Source organism: Uncinocarpus reesii, genomic scaffold, assembly GCF_000003515.1.
Source record: "Uncinocarpus reesii 1704 scaffold_5 genomic scaffold, whole genome shotgun sequence".
NCBI lineage: Eukaryota > Fungi > Ascomycota > Eurotiomycetes > Onygenales > Onygenaceae > Uncinocarpus > Uncinocarpus reesii.
Genome location: NW_003052496.1, coordinates 823,453 through 840,974, shown reverse-complemented (window position 1 = coordinate 840,974; position 17,522 = coordinate 823,453). Strand labels below are relative to the sequence as shown.

The 17,522-nt window shown below is 49.0% G+C and overlaps 6 protein-coding genes across 6 annotated transcripts; 4 read left to right on the top strand and 2 right to left on the bottom strand.

The window, feature by feature from the left end:
* Window positions 1-646: 646 nt before the first annotated feature.
* Window positions 647-2,402, top strand: UREG_07296 (uncharacterized protein; the record flags this gene model as incomplete). The annotated part of the gene is made up of 4 exons (XM_002582477.1): window positions 647-1,065; window positions 1,126-1,316; window positions 1,385-2,223; window positions 2,382-2,402. The coding sequence occupies 4 exons, from the start codon at window positions 647-649 to the stop codon at window positions 2,400-2,402; spliced, it is 1,470 nt and encodes a 489-aa protein (XP_002582523.1).
* Window positions 2,403-3,336: 934 nt separating this feature from the next.
* Window positions 3,337-6,654, top strand: UREG_07295 (uncharacterized protein; the record flags this gene model as incomplete). The annotated part of the gene is made up of 1 exon (XM_002582476.1): window positions 3,337-6,654. One exon carries the CDS (start codon window positions 3,337-3,339, stop codon window positions 6,652-6,654), a length of 3,318 nt encoding a protein of 1,105 aa, XP_002582522.1.
* Window positions 6,655-7,585: 931 nt separating this feature from the next.
* UREG_07294 (uncharacterized protein) lies at window positions 7,586-9,651 on the bottom strand (the record flags this gene model as incomplete). Its single annotated transcript, XM_002582475.1, has 3 exons — window positions 7,586-8,726; window positions 8,776-9,300; window positions 9,365-9,651. The coding sequence occupies 3 exons, from the start codon at window positions 9,649-9,651 to the stop codon at window positions 7,586-7,588; spliced, it is 1,953 nt and encodes a 650-aa protein (XP_002582521.1).
* Window positions 9,652-10,356: 705 nt separating this feature from the next.
* On the top strand, window positions 10,357-11,553 carry UREG_07293 (uncharacterized protein; the record flags this gene model as incomplete). The annotated part of the gene is made up of 1 exon (XM_002582474.1): window positions 10,357-11,553. One exon carries the CDS (start codon window positions 10,357-10,359, stop codon window positions 11,551-11,553), a length of 1,197 nt encoding a protein of 398 aa, XP_002582520.1.
* Window positions 11,554-12,433: 880 nt separating this feature from the next.
* Window positions 12,434-14,810, bottom strand: UREG_07292 (uncharacterized protein; the record flags this gene model as incomplete). The annotated part of the gene is made up of 2 exons (XM_002582473.1): window positions 12,434-14,738; window positions 14,797-14,810. 2 exons carry the CDS (start codon window positions 14,808-14,810, stop codon window positions 12,434-12,436), a joined length of 2,319 nt encoding a protein of 772 aa, XP_002582519.1.
* Window positions 14,811-15,330: 520 nt separating this feature from the next.
* Window positions 15,331-17,055, top strand: UREG_07291 (uncharacterized protein; the record flags this gene model as incomplete). The annotated part of the gene is made up of 1 exon (XM_002582472.1): window positions 15,331-17,055. One exon carries the CDS (start codon window positions 15,331-15,333, stop codon window positions 17,053-17,055), a length of 1,725 nt encoding a protein of 574 aa, XP_002582518.1.
* Between the last annotated feature and the right edge of the window lie 467 nt (window positions 17,056-17,522).

Genomic DNA, 17,522 nt, shown 5'->3' with positions numbered 1-17,522 from the left:
ATTTTGCATCTTCCCTCTCCTAGTTATTATTGATTGAACCATTGACTCTGTTGATCGTATGGGTGATCGATATTTGGCAGAGGTGTACGACAATCTTTCAGACGAGGAACTACTCTGGATAATTCGACATTCTTGAGATTGAAATGAAGTTAGTTAACTAGCAAACCGGGTCAATCATAAAGCTCTCCCAGTTACTGTTGAGGAGAACCCGCAGCCTTCAGCCTCAAAATATGGTGAAATCAAGTGATTCAATATTCAATGATCGAATCCGATTACTTTTCGCTTGATGAAAACTGAGATTCGGGCTTTGGGGGACGGAAGGTCCCGTGTGTAACGCCCGTATCCGACCGTGCAGAAGCTGCAAGGACAAGGGTGGAGCTCGTAACTACTATGGCCCCATGAACCTCAGGGATAATGCGAGGACTCGTGATAACTGTCTCTTCCTCAACTTAACTAGTTTAGGTTTGGAGGAAGTAGACGAATAGAATTGTCGCGAATCTTGCAAAAAACCGCATACTTAATCATGGAATGAGAACCTAGATGCCTTTTCTACAGCTATTTTGATACCCGTGCCATTACCAACGGTTTAGCCGGAGCCGTCATTTCGAATATGAATAACACTACCGCAGATTACTAGAGAAGCACTATGGATGCCTCGAAAGCCGAACACCATCCCTGGTTCTATAGTCACACGGAGAAGTACCTCCCAACCTCGAAACCAACGGCGCCTCGAATGATTCAAAGATATCAGCCGATAAAGACTCCTCGGACATTGTATCCTACACACGGTGTCTCGATTATACCATCTTTAGACAATCTTTCGGCGTGCCAAAACTTGTTCGCAAATAGCACCAACTTCGCTTGTAGCAGCACTTGTGATGTCTTTGAAGTTGACGAGGATGGAAGAGGGACCTGGAACTATTGCTTGGGAGACGAGAAGCTAGTGGCGTATTTGAAGGTATGCCACTACATCTATTCCTCATTTTTACCATTGACACGGCTTTCTCAGTCCTTCTCGCTTGGTCAAACCCGAATGCCTTCACAGCACTTGAAACTCAGGGCAATGTAAGTGTGCCACCATGGCTAGACACAAAAAAAAACTGATGTCAAATGCTGACGCCCCAGATTTTGCACCCTTCGTCGATACCCAGGGACCAGCTTTGGATACCAGGTATCTTTGACAAGCCCCACTGCAGAAGAATTGCTCACAGGACTCCGTGCTTCTCCTCATTTTTTTTCGCTTATGCTGGGAGAGCCTGATTACTGGGCCCCTCTATACATTCCCACCAGGAGTGACAATGGGGTGAGCCGGGCAGGTGCGTATCCGTGCGAATCGCTATGCCTTCCGCATAAACGGCAGCTGATCACCACGAACCTCCTTTAGAAGCCATGTGGCAGCATCCTCGCTATAATATCCATACTAGGCAGCAGCCGTGCTCAGTCTACATGGGGTACGACTTTTCCGAGGCATGTACTACCTATATTATCGTAAGTGGTGAAAACGAAGGATACGTGGAAAGGACAAAGGGTAGACTTAGCGACTACTTCCACCCAGAGGGAGGGCTGTCTGCTACTGCTACTGAACAGATCAACGACCCGTTTCTCCTACAAAGTATCCTCTGCCACGAATCCCTAACAGATGGGAAGGAGAACATGAGAAAACTCCGCCACCGACTCTATGATCAGCTTGACATTGTTGGCGAATACGCGAAGGAGCCGTTCGACAAGAGTAACCTTAAGGAAATGACAAACCAGCTACACCTAATATCTCAGGACGTAGACTCCGTTCTCGCAAGCACGGAGATGGCCGGCATGATATCCCGTCACATGGCGCATGTCCGCCAGAGAATGTTGGACATATCGCCAAATACATTTCGGAAAAGCAACATTGGCGAAGCCCTGGTGTATCTTGTAGATTCCATTGACGCCCAGAAGCGTTGGCTGCACAGCTTGAAATCTAGAAAGGACATTGCGATGAACCTTGTTTTCAACCTGGTGACGCAGCAGGACAGTGAGACCAGTACCAGCATTGCCCGCGACACCAAGGATGATAGTGCATCGATGAAAATCATTGCGGTAATGACGATGCTCTTCCTGCCCACAACAGCGGTTTCTGGGTTTTTCAGTATGTCTTTCTTCACAAGCCCTGATCCTCTGCAGGCATCGACGACCATTTGGCTCTTTGCAGCAGTTACGTTTCCACTGACCGTTCTTATCATTTTGGTATGGTGGATATGGTATCCTCTAGGGTTTGCACTTCGAAAAATATGGCTATATATGGCACTCAGATACCGTAATCTTAGATTTCGCACAGATGCTGTGAAGGACGAAGAGAAAGCGATGTAGTTAGTTGAAATTGATAGCCCCATGAAGGCCTACAGGGCAGCAAGTGCAGTGTCTGAATGGTGTTCGACAGGACTTGACAGCAGACAAAGACTGGTGTTTTCTCTCTAAGCAAGGGTGGCACGGTGATGCCTCAGTGCTCCTTCTCTCTCATTGCTGTGTTGTTGGTCCCTTCCTATTTGGGATGGTAAATAAAACCGCTAATACCAGATCAAACCGTAATTATTGTTTTATTACATCAACGGCGCTTAACTTGGACACCGCTCTTTTTCTGCCGGGTATCAACTCGACATTTTTCCCAAATCGGGGAGGAACGAAGCGCATAGCAACCACGGCAACTTCCCTCTGTTGCTATCAACAACAGCGCAACCAAGGCAACACCAGTGAGATCAATGTTTTGGTCGCAGCTGCCGTCAACAAGCAAGTTGATCTGGTGTCAGTGAGTGTCAACATAAATTCCCCTCCCTCACCCACCTTTCTCCCTCCCTCTCTTCTTCTCCCACACCATACAACCATCGTCGGCTGCGCATGTTTCATCGGCTCTTACGTTGTCTATCAACTTCAAACTGCTTTCTGCTGCTCAAGCTACTGTTGACAAAGTGATATCTGACTCTTCTCTGAAGATCTCTTGTTGGTGTGTGAACTGTGTTGTCATCTGGTACTTGCCTGCCCCTCCTCCCTCGACACAAGCATCAGCTAACACAGGTGTTGACTCAAAGCCTGCTCAAGTTCTCTTTTACATCACTCTATCTACTTTTGGCTCTTCTTGCCTATTGCTCAAGTGTGTTGTGCTCGCTCAGGTGTAACTGCACCAACGTAAGTCGGTCACTCTGTGTTTACACTGTGTTGTGTGCTGACCTAGGTATTTATCTGCAGCAAGTAGCACACTTAAGATCGCTATCAAGCATCTTTTCTATAATTACAAGGCCTTTGGGCTGTAATTTAGTTTTTTTAAATCCAAACGACCCGAGATTCGGTTATCATCCTATCGCGATGGCTCGAACTAGATCTCAACCAATTTCTCCCGGTGGCTTCAAGTCCCTTGAGGACCTGCCTCGCAAACGCAGAACGACTAGATCTACCGCCAATACTGCGGAAACTGCGAATGAGATCACTGTTGCTTCTGCCAGCAGAGACAATCAGACAACCCGGGTCACCAAAACGACTTCTCGCTCCGCTAATAAACGCGGGTCCAAGAAAACGACTCGGTCAAAGGCGAAAAAGAACGAATCGGTTATCGATGCCGAAATTCCCGTTAACGAGCCAAGCTCTAGTATCGCAGCCGAGCAATCTACTACTCCAGCTAAAAGTGAGCATAACATTTCTTCTTCTCCAGTTGTTAACGTTTCGTCTTCGCAAAAGACCGGACCGGTTTCGCCAGCGAATCATTCTGGTGCAACAACCCTTGAACATTTCGATAATCGTTTGGATAATCCTCCGCATGACGGAATTTTTGGCGTCCCAAGTGGAACTATTGTCTCGCCACCCGGGGAACGTTCGGTTGCTCCTGCAGCTGATATTTTGAATAATCGACCTCAACTCCTTCCGTTTAATGGTCGTGATACCAATTTCAACTTGAGTCCAAAGTTCTCTCAAGTCAATTTTCCTCCTTTGACCAGCAAAGTTTACGAGTTCCTTAAACCTGCTGATCGTGTTTTTCCTTCTTCTCCTTCTGTCATCCAAACAAGTCCTGAACCGGACCCATCGCTCCAATTGACCTTCGAACTTCAACAGCATGTTGTGGCTTCTAGTTCTGTCGATTCGACTACTCATTCCCCTATTCCCGTCGAGAAGAAGAGAGTGCCATTGCAGCCTACTTCGGGAAATGGGCAATCAATTCGTCGGGAGTCGGGGAAATCACCTCAGTTTTCTCCAAAGTCTTCACTAGTTACTGATCATACACCTGGATCGAAACGTCCTCGAGCCATTGATCAGCCGACTCCGGTTGTTGTTACTACTGAAAGACCACCTCAACCCATCCCTCAGTCAGCCCGCACCGTTGTCACTTCTAAAGGATCTCCTCACCGCGTCCGTGAGCCAAGTCCGGTTGCCATTGTTACTGAAAGGCCAGCTCAACCTGCCCCTCAGTCAACCTGCGTCGTTGCCACTACCGAACGATTTGCTCAACCCGTCCGTGAGCTAAGCCTGGTCGTTAATACCGTTCAAAGGCCATCTCAGCCCATTACTCAGCCACCACGCGTTGTTATCCCTGCTGAGCGGTCATCTCAACCTATTCGTCGACAGATGCCGTTTATTCCAAGGCCACCTCCTTATATCCCACGCAGTTCTGAAGGTCCTCCCAGACCAGATGCCCCAAACCCCCTTTTGCGTTACGCTCTTCTTGCATGTGCTTCAGTGTATCCCTCCCCTTTCGCAAGTTCCATCCAACATGAACCTGCACCGCAATCCTTTTCGCCCAGTTTAAATAGTGACAGAATTCAGGCAGCAGACATCAATGCTTCGCCGTCTGTTTCATTTTCAAATTCAGCTGTTCCTTCTCCCGCCCAGGAAGTCGCGAATGCTCCTGCCGCATATCGCACAAACTCAGCTGCTTCTGCCGGATCTGCGTCAAACTCAGCCGTATCTGAGCATCAGGAGCCCACAAAGGCTACGGTCGCCACTGGAATACAAACCACAAGTATTCCTGCTCCTTCAAATTCATTTTGCAGCCCAATGGAACTTGATAGCCCGCCAAGACAATCCATGGCTACTCAAACGTCCCCAGTTAGGGAAACCGGTCCAACTTGTCCTTGTTGTTCTGCTATTTTACGTTGCCCTAATGGTCATATTGTTTGGTCTCAAGCTGAAAGTATTCAGCCTATGCGAAATCTGCCGCTAACTCGACCAACTCCAGTCACTCCGACCGATCGCAAAAGACCGAGAACCGAAGATCCATCCGAAGGAGATATAGATCTGCCTTCTGCTAAACGTCGTGACATCCGAGCTATCACTCTTGCTCAGCATAAAAATCGTCAAGCCGTTCCTTACGGCCAACGCCGCTCTCAAAAGCTAGCTCAGAAGAAGACACCATTGTTTCTCTTTCGCCAACTGGCTGACGAAGACCAATCGCCGCAATCGCCGGAATCACCAGAACCACCACATCCTGTGATTAAAATCCTCCGGCATCCGTCAAGTATCGCTAAGAGCAATAAGGCTGGCTCATCAACCGATACGTCGCAAACTCCATCAACCCCTTCAAGACCTTGGGGTATTCGAGGCCTGCTCAGTTCTGTCCCACGCTCGATTAATAAACTTTTAAGGACATCTTTTGGAGAACCAGCTGGAGTCACAGACTCGACGATTCCGGTTACTACCCCATCTGCTGAACCCACCCAGTCTACTCCTATCTTGGCGACATCAGAGCCCGAAGTCGAGCATGAAGTCGAGCCTGCCGTTTCGAGCATTGTTTCCATTGATCCTGACACCCTCCCCACCGAACCGTCAAAAGTTAGTGACGAGCAACCCGAAGCAAGCCCCCCTGAACCGAAAAACACGCCTAGCGAGCTGACGTATTCTCTCTTCCCCAAACCACTTGATCGCTCCTTGTTTTTCGGTCTCAAAAAGGATGGCGTAACGTCCAGTGAAAACTCCCAAAATTCCGATTCTCTTGCGGCCGCCGAAATCGTTGATAAAGTCAAAGCAACTCCAGTTTCCAAGCCCAAAAAGAGAAAGCGGTCTCCTTCACCAGACGTCATCCCAAACCCCCCGGGTGTAAGCTATGGCATGGATATGCGATATTTCGGCTATAGCTCAGAAAGTGAAGAAGAGGAAGAGGAACTTCCTCGACCCAAGTCCCCCAAGCTGCAACCACTCTCCGCCAAAGGTATACTCCGAGAACGGAAGCGTGTCCGATTTGACGTGAGCCCCCAAGACACTCCGTCGAAGCTTCGGCTTCAACAGAGTTGGGCCACTGCCGGGCCATCGACACCTTCCCGCGTGGCAAGTACTCGGAGCAACCTGGCAAACGAGGTTGGATTCGCGGAACAGACCGTTCCCTCGTCTGGCATCAAGCCAACGAGCATAGGTTCCGCAAATATTCCTTCCTCCCCGGAGAGCCCTCGCGCGCCCTCCCCTCCTATCACCAACGTCACTGGGACGTACAAGTTGGACTACGACTTGTACTTCAGTGACGAGGATGACGAGGGAGAGGGCGCACCTTCCCCAAAGGTAGAAGTGTCGTCAGACACTTCTGTGCTTCGTTGGCCAGTGGCCAACCCCTTCACCCCCGTTTCTAGCGGGGGGGTTCGGGGAGTCACGGGCGGGAAGTTTGGTCGTGAATTCGGCCAGTTGCGGGGTGGACTCGTCGTCTAACGGCGAGTTGGTTCAGCTTGGGGGCGTACCTCTTCTTCGTTTCCCTTTTGTTGTTGTGCTGGGCTCCCGTCATCGTTGATGTATTATTATTATTTTTCACATCCTGTGCCCTGACGACTCTGCAGTATGCCCGCCGTTTTGGCTTGGTGCGTATGTAGTTTCGCCCTCTCCAGGTTTCTGGAGTTGACAGGGGATTTGGTCTGTATATAGTTTTGACCCTGGTTTTCCTCAGGTAGACGCCCTCCTTCGGGATTGGGCGTCGCCGTGGATAACCTCCTCTGGGCTGGATTAGCCTCCCAGGGTGGCATGGGTCCTTTCTTTTCTCAATTTTGTAGACGGGAGCCCAGCACATAGGTAGAAAACGGCAATGCCGATAAATTGAATTTTTATAAGAACTGCTTTTCCTATCTTCTCTTGTAGCCAACGCATTGTCTCAAGTAAGGGATTCTCCTGCTTTGTTGACTCGTAGAGGCTTAATTGCATGTGGGTGATTCGATTTCTACTTGCACAATATTCATAAACTGCGGCTGTTTCAACTCACAAACAATACAACATAGGATCCTTCAAGAAGGTAATTCCACAACAATCTTTGGTCGATATCTCCAAAGGGAAATGAGCCCTAAACTATTACCATTACAGGATGATGCCCGCGCGATAAACTTTGGCTATTTTCTGAGATATATGTAAAAGAGGTACTGTGCCTCCAATTTGTTGAGCGATGAATCTCGAAACGAATTGTCCGTGGCTATCTAGTTATGTATGCCTGCGTAGCATAAAGTCTATAACGACTCAACATGACAGAGTGCAGAAACTGCGGCGGCTCTGAGCGATATAAGGGGTTCATAACTGGATTATATTTCTCGAAACCAACCTGCACCGCATCTCCACAGGGACGCGGTAATCAAGTACCGTAAATATATAATACATACATTCAATCGAATCCTTCAAACTCGGACTCGTCTCCGAGTTCCATTTCCCTGGGCTTAGAGACGTCGTTGGAGGCATCCGTCTCCCCTTTGACCTTTTGTTGGTTTACTCTGCGGAGTTTTTCAAGCATTTGTTGCGTCTCCCGCACGCTGGCTTTTTGTTCGTCTGTCATTTTCTCCCAATGCTCTCTTTCTTTCTTTGCGCGTTTGGATTCGCGCCGTTTTTCTTTTTCGGATTTCTTCTCGTGGGTTTTGCTCCACGGCAATGGGTCGTTTGAAGCGGATGATGGGGCAGGCCGTTTAAGAGGATTGTCAGCCGCCGTCTTGGTTGTGGGGTTTAAAGATTCTTGACGGTGTTTTTCTCGTTGTTTGTCTTTGTATGAATACTTGTCCCAGTCGAGATTTACCCCGAGGCTTCGATCCCCAGTGAATTTCTGTAGCTCGGGCATTTTTGGGAGCTTGAGTAAGCCCCAGGCACAACCCGCTTCTTCCCAGTCTATGTCTGTGACGCGAAAGATACTGCGAGCTTGGTGCTTGGTGTAACTGCGTACCCAGCTAACAAAGGCCCTTTGGGCCTTATCGTGTAGCGCACGGTCATGTAGGACGATTTGACGGATTTTGTTGGAGGTTTCCATGACAATGGAGTCAGAGAATGATATAGGAGGAGATTCAAGAGGGGATACTGGGGTCTTGCGAACTTCGAGAAAGGGGATGTAGTCCTCTTCTCGCCCGGGGCAGATCATAATGACACTTAACCCACGGCGCCCTGCACGTCCCGCACGACCACATCGGTGAAGGTAAGCTTTGGGATCTGTGGGAGGGTCGATTTGGATGACCAAGTCGACGAGTGGGATATCTAGCCCTCGCGCAGCAACGTCCGTGGTTAGTAAAACTGACGGGGATATTGAATTAGCGAAGCGGGTAAAGTTCTTTTGTCGAACATTTGGAGGATGTTTTCCATGAAGGGGTATCGTGACGAATGTTTCGGGTAGTAAAGATGGCATTATATGGCTCCAGTAGTCGACAGCCGCACATGTGGAGAAATAGAGAATAGTTTTCTGGGGAGTAGATTCTATTGACGATAGAATCTGATTGACTGCTGGCAGCTTTTGAGACGCACGTGTGAGAAGATATGTCATTTGCAGGCTATTTAGAATGTTAGTCTTTGTCGACTCAATAAGGGCTCAGTCAATACCTGGCTGGGGTACGCTTGTCATCTGTTCCAGATGCCCCTTTCACTTTAACCGCAATCTTCACAGGATTCCGCAATCCTACCCGGATGATCTGATCTACCGCGTCACTCACGGTAGCACTGAATAAGCCAGTCCGTCTCTGTTTGGGCAATCGGGCGAGAATCTTCTGTAGGTCATCTTTGAATCCTAAATCTAGGAGCCTGTCTGCTTCATCAAGAACAAGAACTTCGAACGAGGTTTGGGGGCAATGGACATGGGGTGATTTGAGGAGCTCTAATAATCGGCCGGGCGTGGAGACGAGCAGGTTCGGGGAATGTTTCAAAAAGGCACTTAGGTCCTGTGCCGGAGTTGTGGTTCCCCCCAGGAGTAGCTGAGGGACTACTTTCAAGGTGGATGATGACTTTGGTATAGGCAGGTTGGTACTGTCTTCGGTGCCGTCGGGGTTCGCGGGCTGTATCGCGGCGGCTGATGGGGGGTGGAATGCTAGAAGCGAAAGTAGGACTTTGTATATTTGCTCAGCTAGTTCTCTACACAGCACATTAGCCGATTAAACGGTGGCAGTAAGTCCAATGCGATTTCGAAGCTACCCACCGTGTTGGGGAGACAATGATAGCTCCAACATGGTGCTTCTTGATCGGAGCTTCCAATCTCAACAGTTTCTCGACAATGGGAATCAAGAATGCCATAGTCTTCCCGCTGCCTGTTACAGCTTCCACGACCACATCTTTATGGCCCATAAACAGCGGAATGGTAGATGCTTGGACGGGAGTCATGCGACTGAACCCTTGAGAAGCGACCGCATCCAGGATCCATTCCGAGAGGGGCGGCGTGAGAGCTTCCCAGGCACGGGAATGGGGCGATTTCGGCTTCGACGCCATCCCGAATGACGAGCACAACCGCACTATATCTTCCAAGTCCGTCGACAGGCCGTCTGTTCACCTTCACAAGTCCTGGAACCCAGCTCGCCGTCTCGTCGTCGCCGCCGCCCTATATTTTATTTTAGGCGAAAACTCGAGCCTTGGCACTGCTTGGCAGGGCTGGTCACGTGAAGCATAGTTCTGCCAGGGAATACCGCCATATTACTAAGCAAATTTGCATGTGATTGTGCTGTAATACAAGACTAGCCGTAAACTATTCGCCGTTATAATTGGAGGAAAATTTTGATGATTGGAAGCCTATTGGCTAAAACTGCACGCAGCCTGGAGCGGATACCGCAAAAGATACCGCAGCCATCGCATCTTGAAAATCCATCCTTTTTGACGCCGTCGAGGCGTCGCGCAAACATGCCCTGCGGCTGCTAGCAGAACAGGCATCGGCTCAGCAATCAGCTCTCCTCGCTGTGCCTCTTGGGTGTGTTGCTCCTCGAGAACTACGCAGCACCTCATATCTGCCAAACATGCGCCCGTGCCTTCCCTGCTCTGGCTCCCAGCTCCTTTAAAAAATTTGACAAAGCCCCCGATCGTGTCTCTCTTTGATAACTGCACAGGACGCTCCCTATTGTCCGTTTGCAGACGCTGCTATTTGAAATCTTCGCTGAGCCTGTGCTTCACAGTCATACTTCAGATCCTACAGCGTCCCTTGCCATGCCTGCCCAAAATGGGGTGCCCGCAACCCCTCGCGTGATATCTCCCTCGCCGACGCCCTCGGAGCGGTCGGAATCCAAAGACGGCTATCGAGGTCCTACTACACGTTCTGCATCTTCCAGAAGGCAGCTCTCGTCCCCTCCGCCCATTTCAGAAGAAGAAAGAGAGCAAGTCCACGAATCCGGCTCAGATTCAGGCATCGAAAAGCGTGCTCGAACTCGATCTCGGAGCCCAATCATAACATCGCCCGGGAAGACTCGGCGCCGGCTATCAGGCTTGACTTCTATAAATGAATCAAAGCTGGAACCTGTGAAAAATGGCTTCCTCGCCCCGAGCGGCCATCTCTCACCTTACTCGAAAGCAAAGGATCCGTTCCGCGACCTTTCTCGATCGCCTTCACCTCTCGGCCTAATTCCCCTCCATAGACATTACAGAAATTTCATCCATCGACACGAGATTCCTCGCAAGCTTCTCCATGTCTCGATCGGCTTCGTGACTATTGACCTCTACCGTCGTGGCGTGCAGCCCCTCCAAATCACCCCTTGGCTTCTGACGGCGCTCATCCCCATCGCTGCTACAGACTTTTTGCGACACCGTTTCCAATCTGTGAATAAATTTTACATTCGTTGTCTGGGTGCGTTGATGCGGGAAACTGAGGTTTCGGGCTATAATGGCGTGATCTGGTACCTCCTTGGTGCCTTCATCGTTTTGCGGTTTTTCCCAAAAGATGTTGGTGTCATGGGCGTACTTCTCCTGAGTTGGTGCGATACCGCTGCATCTACCTTTGGCCGACTGTATGGTCGCTATACTCCTCGAATCCGTAGAGGAAAAAGTGTAGCCGGTACTCTAGCCGCATGTGCTGTTGGGGTGCTTACCGCTGCGGCATTCTGGGGCTATCTCGTTCCTACCATTGGCTATTTCGCTAATGATCCTGACAATTCATTCATGTTCTCCGGAACATTAAATCTTATCCCGGACTCGGTCAAAGGCGCTCTTGAGTGGGTTGGAGTTTCCCGGGCGGTGACAGATAAGGCTGTTATATCCGGCCCGCTTGCCCTAGGTGTGATGAGCTTGTGGACCGGCGTTGTCGCTGCCGGTAGCGAACTCATTGATATGTTCGGCTGGGATGATAATTTGACTATTCCTGTGTTAAGCGGTGTTGGAATGTGGGGTTTCTTGAAAGTCTTCGGCTCTTAGATCCATGATTTCTCTCCTTACTTTCCTTTTCGGTCATCTCCCTTATGCATGCATTGAATTTTTGCCATTCTTCTTTATTCACCTGGCATTATCCCCGGTTAAATTGACGATACACTCTTGATGACCCCTTTTCCATGCCTCTCCCAATATCCCCCTTTCGACAAGGACGTTTTTCCCTTTACTCCTTTCGCGTTTCGGTCCACCGCCTTTGCCTGACGTTGACTGTTCAAGGTCTAGATTCCTAGCATACCCCTCTATGTACAGTAAATAGCTGGCTTTTTTCACAAGTGACTTCCCCAAACTCCTCAAGTCCTCGCTATGCCCTTGGTAACGCTCTTCTCTATCGCAAAGCAGCCTCAGGTAGACATGGTTATAATAATACCAAAATTCAAATCTTTATCATTACCTGCCTACGGAACTTTTTAGCTTCGAGTAGGCTCGTCTTTGAAAAGTCAACGAGCCTCTGGGGTTTACTACATCAGAGATATCGTGCGCAAGTGACGCACAGCCATGCTTTTGTTACACTATAGCAGCCCGGTATAAACTTGGATATTCAACTATTTGGAGAGAAGTAAATAACATGAAGATTTAATTGTCAGGCTCAATGTCTCTGTAAAATGGTTGCGCAGTGCTGCCCCTGGTTTCTCGTGATTTCTCAAAATATCGTGCGACAAGGATGTATAAGCCAGTAATGAATTATATCCAGAAGAAAAGGTGTAGACCAAACAAAACCACTCCAGTTAGCATACTGGCAGCAAGCCGGTGATAATCAAGAGCCAATAGAGAGCAAGGTGCCCAAAAGGACGTCGTATCTCAAAAGGAAAGCCCAATGCGCTATCAAACCTTCAAAAAAGGGGGAAACGGCTTGAGCCAAATCCCATCAAGTTAAATCTATTATGCTAATCCGTTTAGATCGTTTCCCTTTCTTGGTCGACCTGGGTTGCTTTGTTGTATTACAGGTCACGTCCGTTGATGAACCATTCCTGCTGAAAATATCGGGTGTATGTGTAAGGCCACTTTGAGTTTTGCCGTCCATCAGATCACCGTGGTTAGGTTGTTTACTAGATATTTCGGTCTTGGTGGAGTCTGGTGATTTGCAATCCTCGAGTAGTTGGTCAAGGAATGAGACAGCTTGCTCGCACAAAGATTTTGAGGAGATCTGTGACGACTTCTCTGGGGTTATATGTTCTCCTCCATCTGCTAAGACATTCGCTGTCCGCAGGCGAGGCTTCGTGCGCGATGGAGTCTGATCGGACGTCAAGGCCGCAGGCTTGCGGCTCTTGAATTTTGGTTTTGGGGCTTTTGCTTCACCTTTAGTCTGGCACGGTTTCAGACCCTTTTCACCCCGGTCTGAGTCCTCGTCAGAGGAAGAGATCGTGATGTATCGTGAACCTGCCTCTACTCGATCCATGATTCTGGAAACGGAGTCAGAGTAATTAGAATGGTTTCGTTGTTTTGAGGACGGCAATCTACCTTCGTCACTGTGTCCAAGAGCCATCGCTGCTTCGATGTCACTTGAAGTCGGCATATCCATTCCCTTGGGTGATTTTGATACCCCGGGTAAGGACGACGTCCCGCTCTTCGTACTTCGAACGGTGAACGCAGCGCAATCAGCGATTGTTTTTTGTATTTGGTTGCTCGTAGAATCCCGACGGTTTTCACAAGGATTATACCCTCCAGCAGCGGGTTGAGTGGATTTCCGGGAACCACCATGTGTTTTCGTTTGCGTTTTCACAACAGTGCCATATCGATGAAGGGCACCAGGCGCCATCCCAGAATCTACAGCTTTCTTCCCTTTCCTGGAACCCTTTGCCGAGCCCTGCGGTTTAGAAGCGGCCAATTTCTTCTGTTCCTGCTCATCATTCCAATTCTTTAGCGCAGTTGGCATACCCAGTACCACTAGTGCCTCAAAAACCCAAAGGATCTGTTCTTTTGTCGGATCATATGGAGTTCGCTTTGTAGCTGAACTGGGAGGCTCGATCTGATCGTCTTCGGAGTCAGATTCGGCTACGTCGATTGCGGCACTAGATGTAGGACCTAATTCCGATTCTAACTCGATCCCAACAACATCGGCTGGGACAAATTGCAACTTTAACTCGGCCAGGCCGTCCATGTTTATGTTCTCTTTTCTGCCGCGTATTTTGGCCTGAATAGGATTTACAGTAGAGTCACGCAGGGAGCAGCAGAGGAGCGAAGGCGCGATTGTCCGGATAAACCGATATTGGCCAGCAAGGCCATCCCATCCGAGCTTATCACACACAAATTGCTTCAGCGAGGAAACATCGATTTTTTGATTCCATTGAAGGCTTTCTAATTTTTCCACCTCTTTCTCTGTTGAGGTGACGGGAGAGATATAGTCCAATAGGACTCGCAAATCGGGGAAATCTTTGGGAATTTTGACAGCTTTGTGTTTAGATTTGAAATAGCCACTTTCGTTTGTGGAAAGCTCGTAGTCCAATCTCTCTCTCCATTCATTTAGAGGAGCATCCAAGTCCTTAGGGTTACTCTTGATAATGTCTAACAAATCGGCACCGAACCCGGCACGGACAATCTCGGCAGCTAGTTTAGGTCCGCACCTCGGTACGCCTGCAGGCAAGTAGTCGCCACCGCTTAAAAGTGCGAATAATACCATGCCAGCAGTGTCAAAGGTCACATTCGCGTTTGGACTGCTGTGTCGATATACGTTGACGTGTGTAGCTGGACCGGAATTCTTGGGACTTGCTTTTGAAAAGTTCAAGAGCGTAACCTGTGAACCAAACATTAAGGTGTCGATGTCATTGCTTAAGGATGCATCGACTATGCCGGCTATTTGAAGCTTTGCGCACTGCGCCTCGGCCTCCCCCGGTGCGTCATAGAAATTGAACCCGAAAAGCTCGATGAGCCGTTTAAACGAACCGATAATGTGAGACCCGCCATTTCTTGCAATCAGCTTTCCCCGTTTATACTCGGGGCGTTCTGGTCCATCAAAGACGAAGAGTGGCTGAATGGGCAACGCGAGTAGCCGCGCAAGTCGGTAGAACAGGGCTCGGAGCTCAGGATTTAGCCCGCCCTGGGCGGATTGGACCTGAAAGAGCCAAATAGACGCATCGACAGCAATTCGAACTGGTCGTGCCGTTCGTTGAAGATGGTCGATTGCGAATTTCGCTAATGAGATGCGGTCGCCTGAGCCAAGCTCTTGGACAAGTCTGTAGTAGTCAGCATTTGGCATCACGAATTTGTGTCTCATATCAAGCGTAGACTTACCCTGGTATGCCCATTCAAATAACATAGTCTAGCTGGTTAACATACATTGCCTTTTGAATGATCCGTAGATGGTGGTCCGTACCTTGTTGTTTGTTTACTTTGACAATGCGGAGTAAGCAAGCTGACTAAGGCCATTCTGCCAGCACTCACCGCCAACACACAGTAACGCGTTGAGCCTCATCTGCGCGACGACATCACCGCCCGCATGGGTGAAGATGGGATCGAACAGCCCCAGCATCGGTGAAGATCAAGGGATAAATGTGAGTGAGATCTCCCGTTGCAAAGACTTTGGTGAAAGCCCTCTGGAATGCGGTGATTGACATGTTGTTCTGTTAGGACTTATAACTGTCGCGACCCCTAGAGTGATAACAGTCCAGAGCGAAGATTGCTAATTGACCTAGACTATTTTCATTCTAACAGCAGCTTCGATACAGATACTAATACTATGCTAACTGGCTGTAACCTTATACCAACTAACTATATTGATACCTTGATTCGGTCGGATAAGGGGAAGCCGTTTCTCAATTGTCAACCATGACGACCATTTCTTCCCCATCTTCTGGCTTGGATAAACGACCAGCGGCGGCGGACATACGGACAAATCTCCGGTCGTCTCGATCACAGGCCCCAGCGTCTCCCCACACTCCACAGCAGTCTCGCCAGACTTACTCTCTCTACACGGGCTCCTCCTCGCCGGGCTCATCATTTCGTCATGAGGAAGATGCTGTCATCTTAGAAATTGGATCACGTTGGTTGCGGGGGGGCTTTGAAGGCAGCAGCACTCCGACATGCGTGGTAGGGTTCGGCCCAGAAGAAGCAAGACGAGTGGGCGATTATCGGGGATGGATGAGAAATCCGAATCAAGCCGTGCAAAAGGGAAAGATAACGCCTGTCAATGCCGAAAACTGGCTAGAGAAATATGAATTATGGCGCAAGGACATTCGAGGCCTTGATATCGGGCTATTCGAAGACAGACTTGAACGGGCTGTTCGGGAGCTATACAACAAATATCTGCTCACGGACGCTGGCTCCTCGCGCTTGGTTCTCGTTCTTCCGTCAATCGTCCCTCACGCACTATTGTCCTCCCTATTATCCACGATATTCCACCGTTGGAAATACCCTAGCATCACGCTTCTTCCATCTCCTGCTATGGCTGCTGTTGGGGCTGGCGTTAGGTCAGCACTCGTTATAGATATTGGCTGGGAGGAAACAACCGTTACGGCCCTTTATGAATACCGAGAAATCCAATCTAAACGGAGTACTCGTGCAATGAAACTTCTAATGCAGCGCTTTGGCAAGTTTTTAACCCAGATTGTCCGGCACGAGGAGCATTCAACCACGGATAATGATGATACCATAACAGTAAGCGTTGATCTTTGCGAAGATATTCTGGCTCGATTTGCGTGGTGCAGGACTGGGACCGAATCCCAGCGACAGTCAGAGTCTCAGGTCACGGAAGCCTCTGACCGCGCCTCTCTCCTAGACGACGACGACAATGGTGTTTCCCGTGTGGAATCTGGGCAACCAAGTCTAGTCTCTCTACCACTTCCTGTTGGAGATGAGATGTCGTCTATAGACGTATCGTTCCTAAAGCTTTCTGAACCGGTGGAACAAGCATTGTTTGCAGGCCCGGCGGACCAGCGAGATTGGGATGACGACGATACTCCATTGGATATACTTGTTTACAACACGCTGCTTGCACTTTCTCCGGATGTGCGTGGAACCTGTATGTCTAGGATTACATTCACCGGAGGCGGATCGAACATCCCTGGAATACGGCGGAGAATCATAGAGGACGTGGATTCACTAGTCAAAACACGTCAGTGGCGTCCAGCCCGAGGCAAAGTACTTGATAAAGGATTAAAAAATAATAAACCAAATATGGATGAGCAGCACCTGAAAACAGTCGCCGGCGAGTCTACTGCAGACATCCCTCTCAGAATATCAGATAAAATACCGGATTCAAGTTTCATCGATGAGAGATTTCAGCAAACCGGCAAGGATTCAGAAGCACACATACAAGGCGTTTCTCGACAAGTAGATTCGCTAGGATCATGGGCTGGTGCCAGCCTGGTAACCAGTTTAAAAATAAAAGGCTTAGTTGAAGTTGACCGAGAAAAATTCCTTCAGCACGGACTTTCGGGTGCTAGCCGAGAGTATAATATGAATACGGTAATGGATCGAAGATCAGCCTACGGGCCAGGCATGGCTAGGTCTGGGGGCGACAGATCAAGCTGGACGCTTGGTGAATGGGCATAATCGTATCCTCGAAAACTTCGCGGACGAGCTGTGGCCCTCGTTATCATGCTAGCTTCTTATTATCAATTAACAAGGGGCAACGTTCGGTTAAGAGAAGTTTACATATATTAACCTATATCCCGCAAGCGAGAAGTCAGTCTAACTGAGGACGGATATAAAGGAATTGCTGTTGGACTACCTTGAGGGTATCATCCTGAGATGGCCGAATGGACGATGGTTCTCCGTTCTTGCTATATATGACAACAAAGCTGCCTATAGCTGTCCTCTTCGACGCCATCAACCGGTATGTGGGAGAGATTCAAATGAAAGAATGGGGAGCGGTGCTTGTTGTCGTTGCAAGTCATACTCCTTCAGTGGAAAAAGCGTGTTTTGCCCTTTCTATCATTCACCTCACTTCGGAATTTCCCCTCCACGTCCTCCAAAGCGTAACACTTCGCTAGTTACCGTCAGCGACGCGAAGAAAAAGT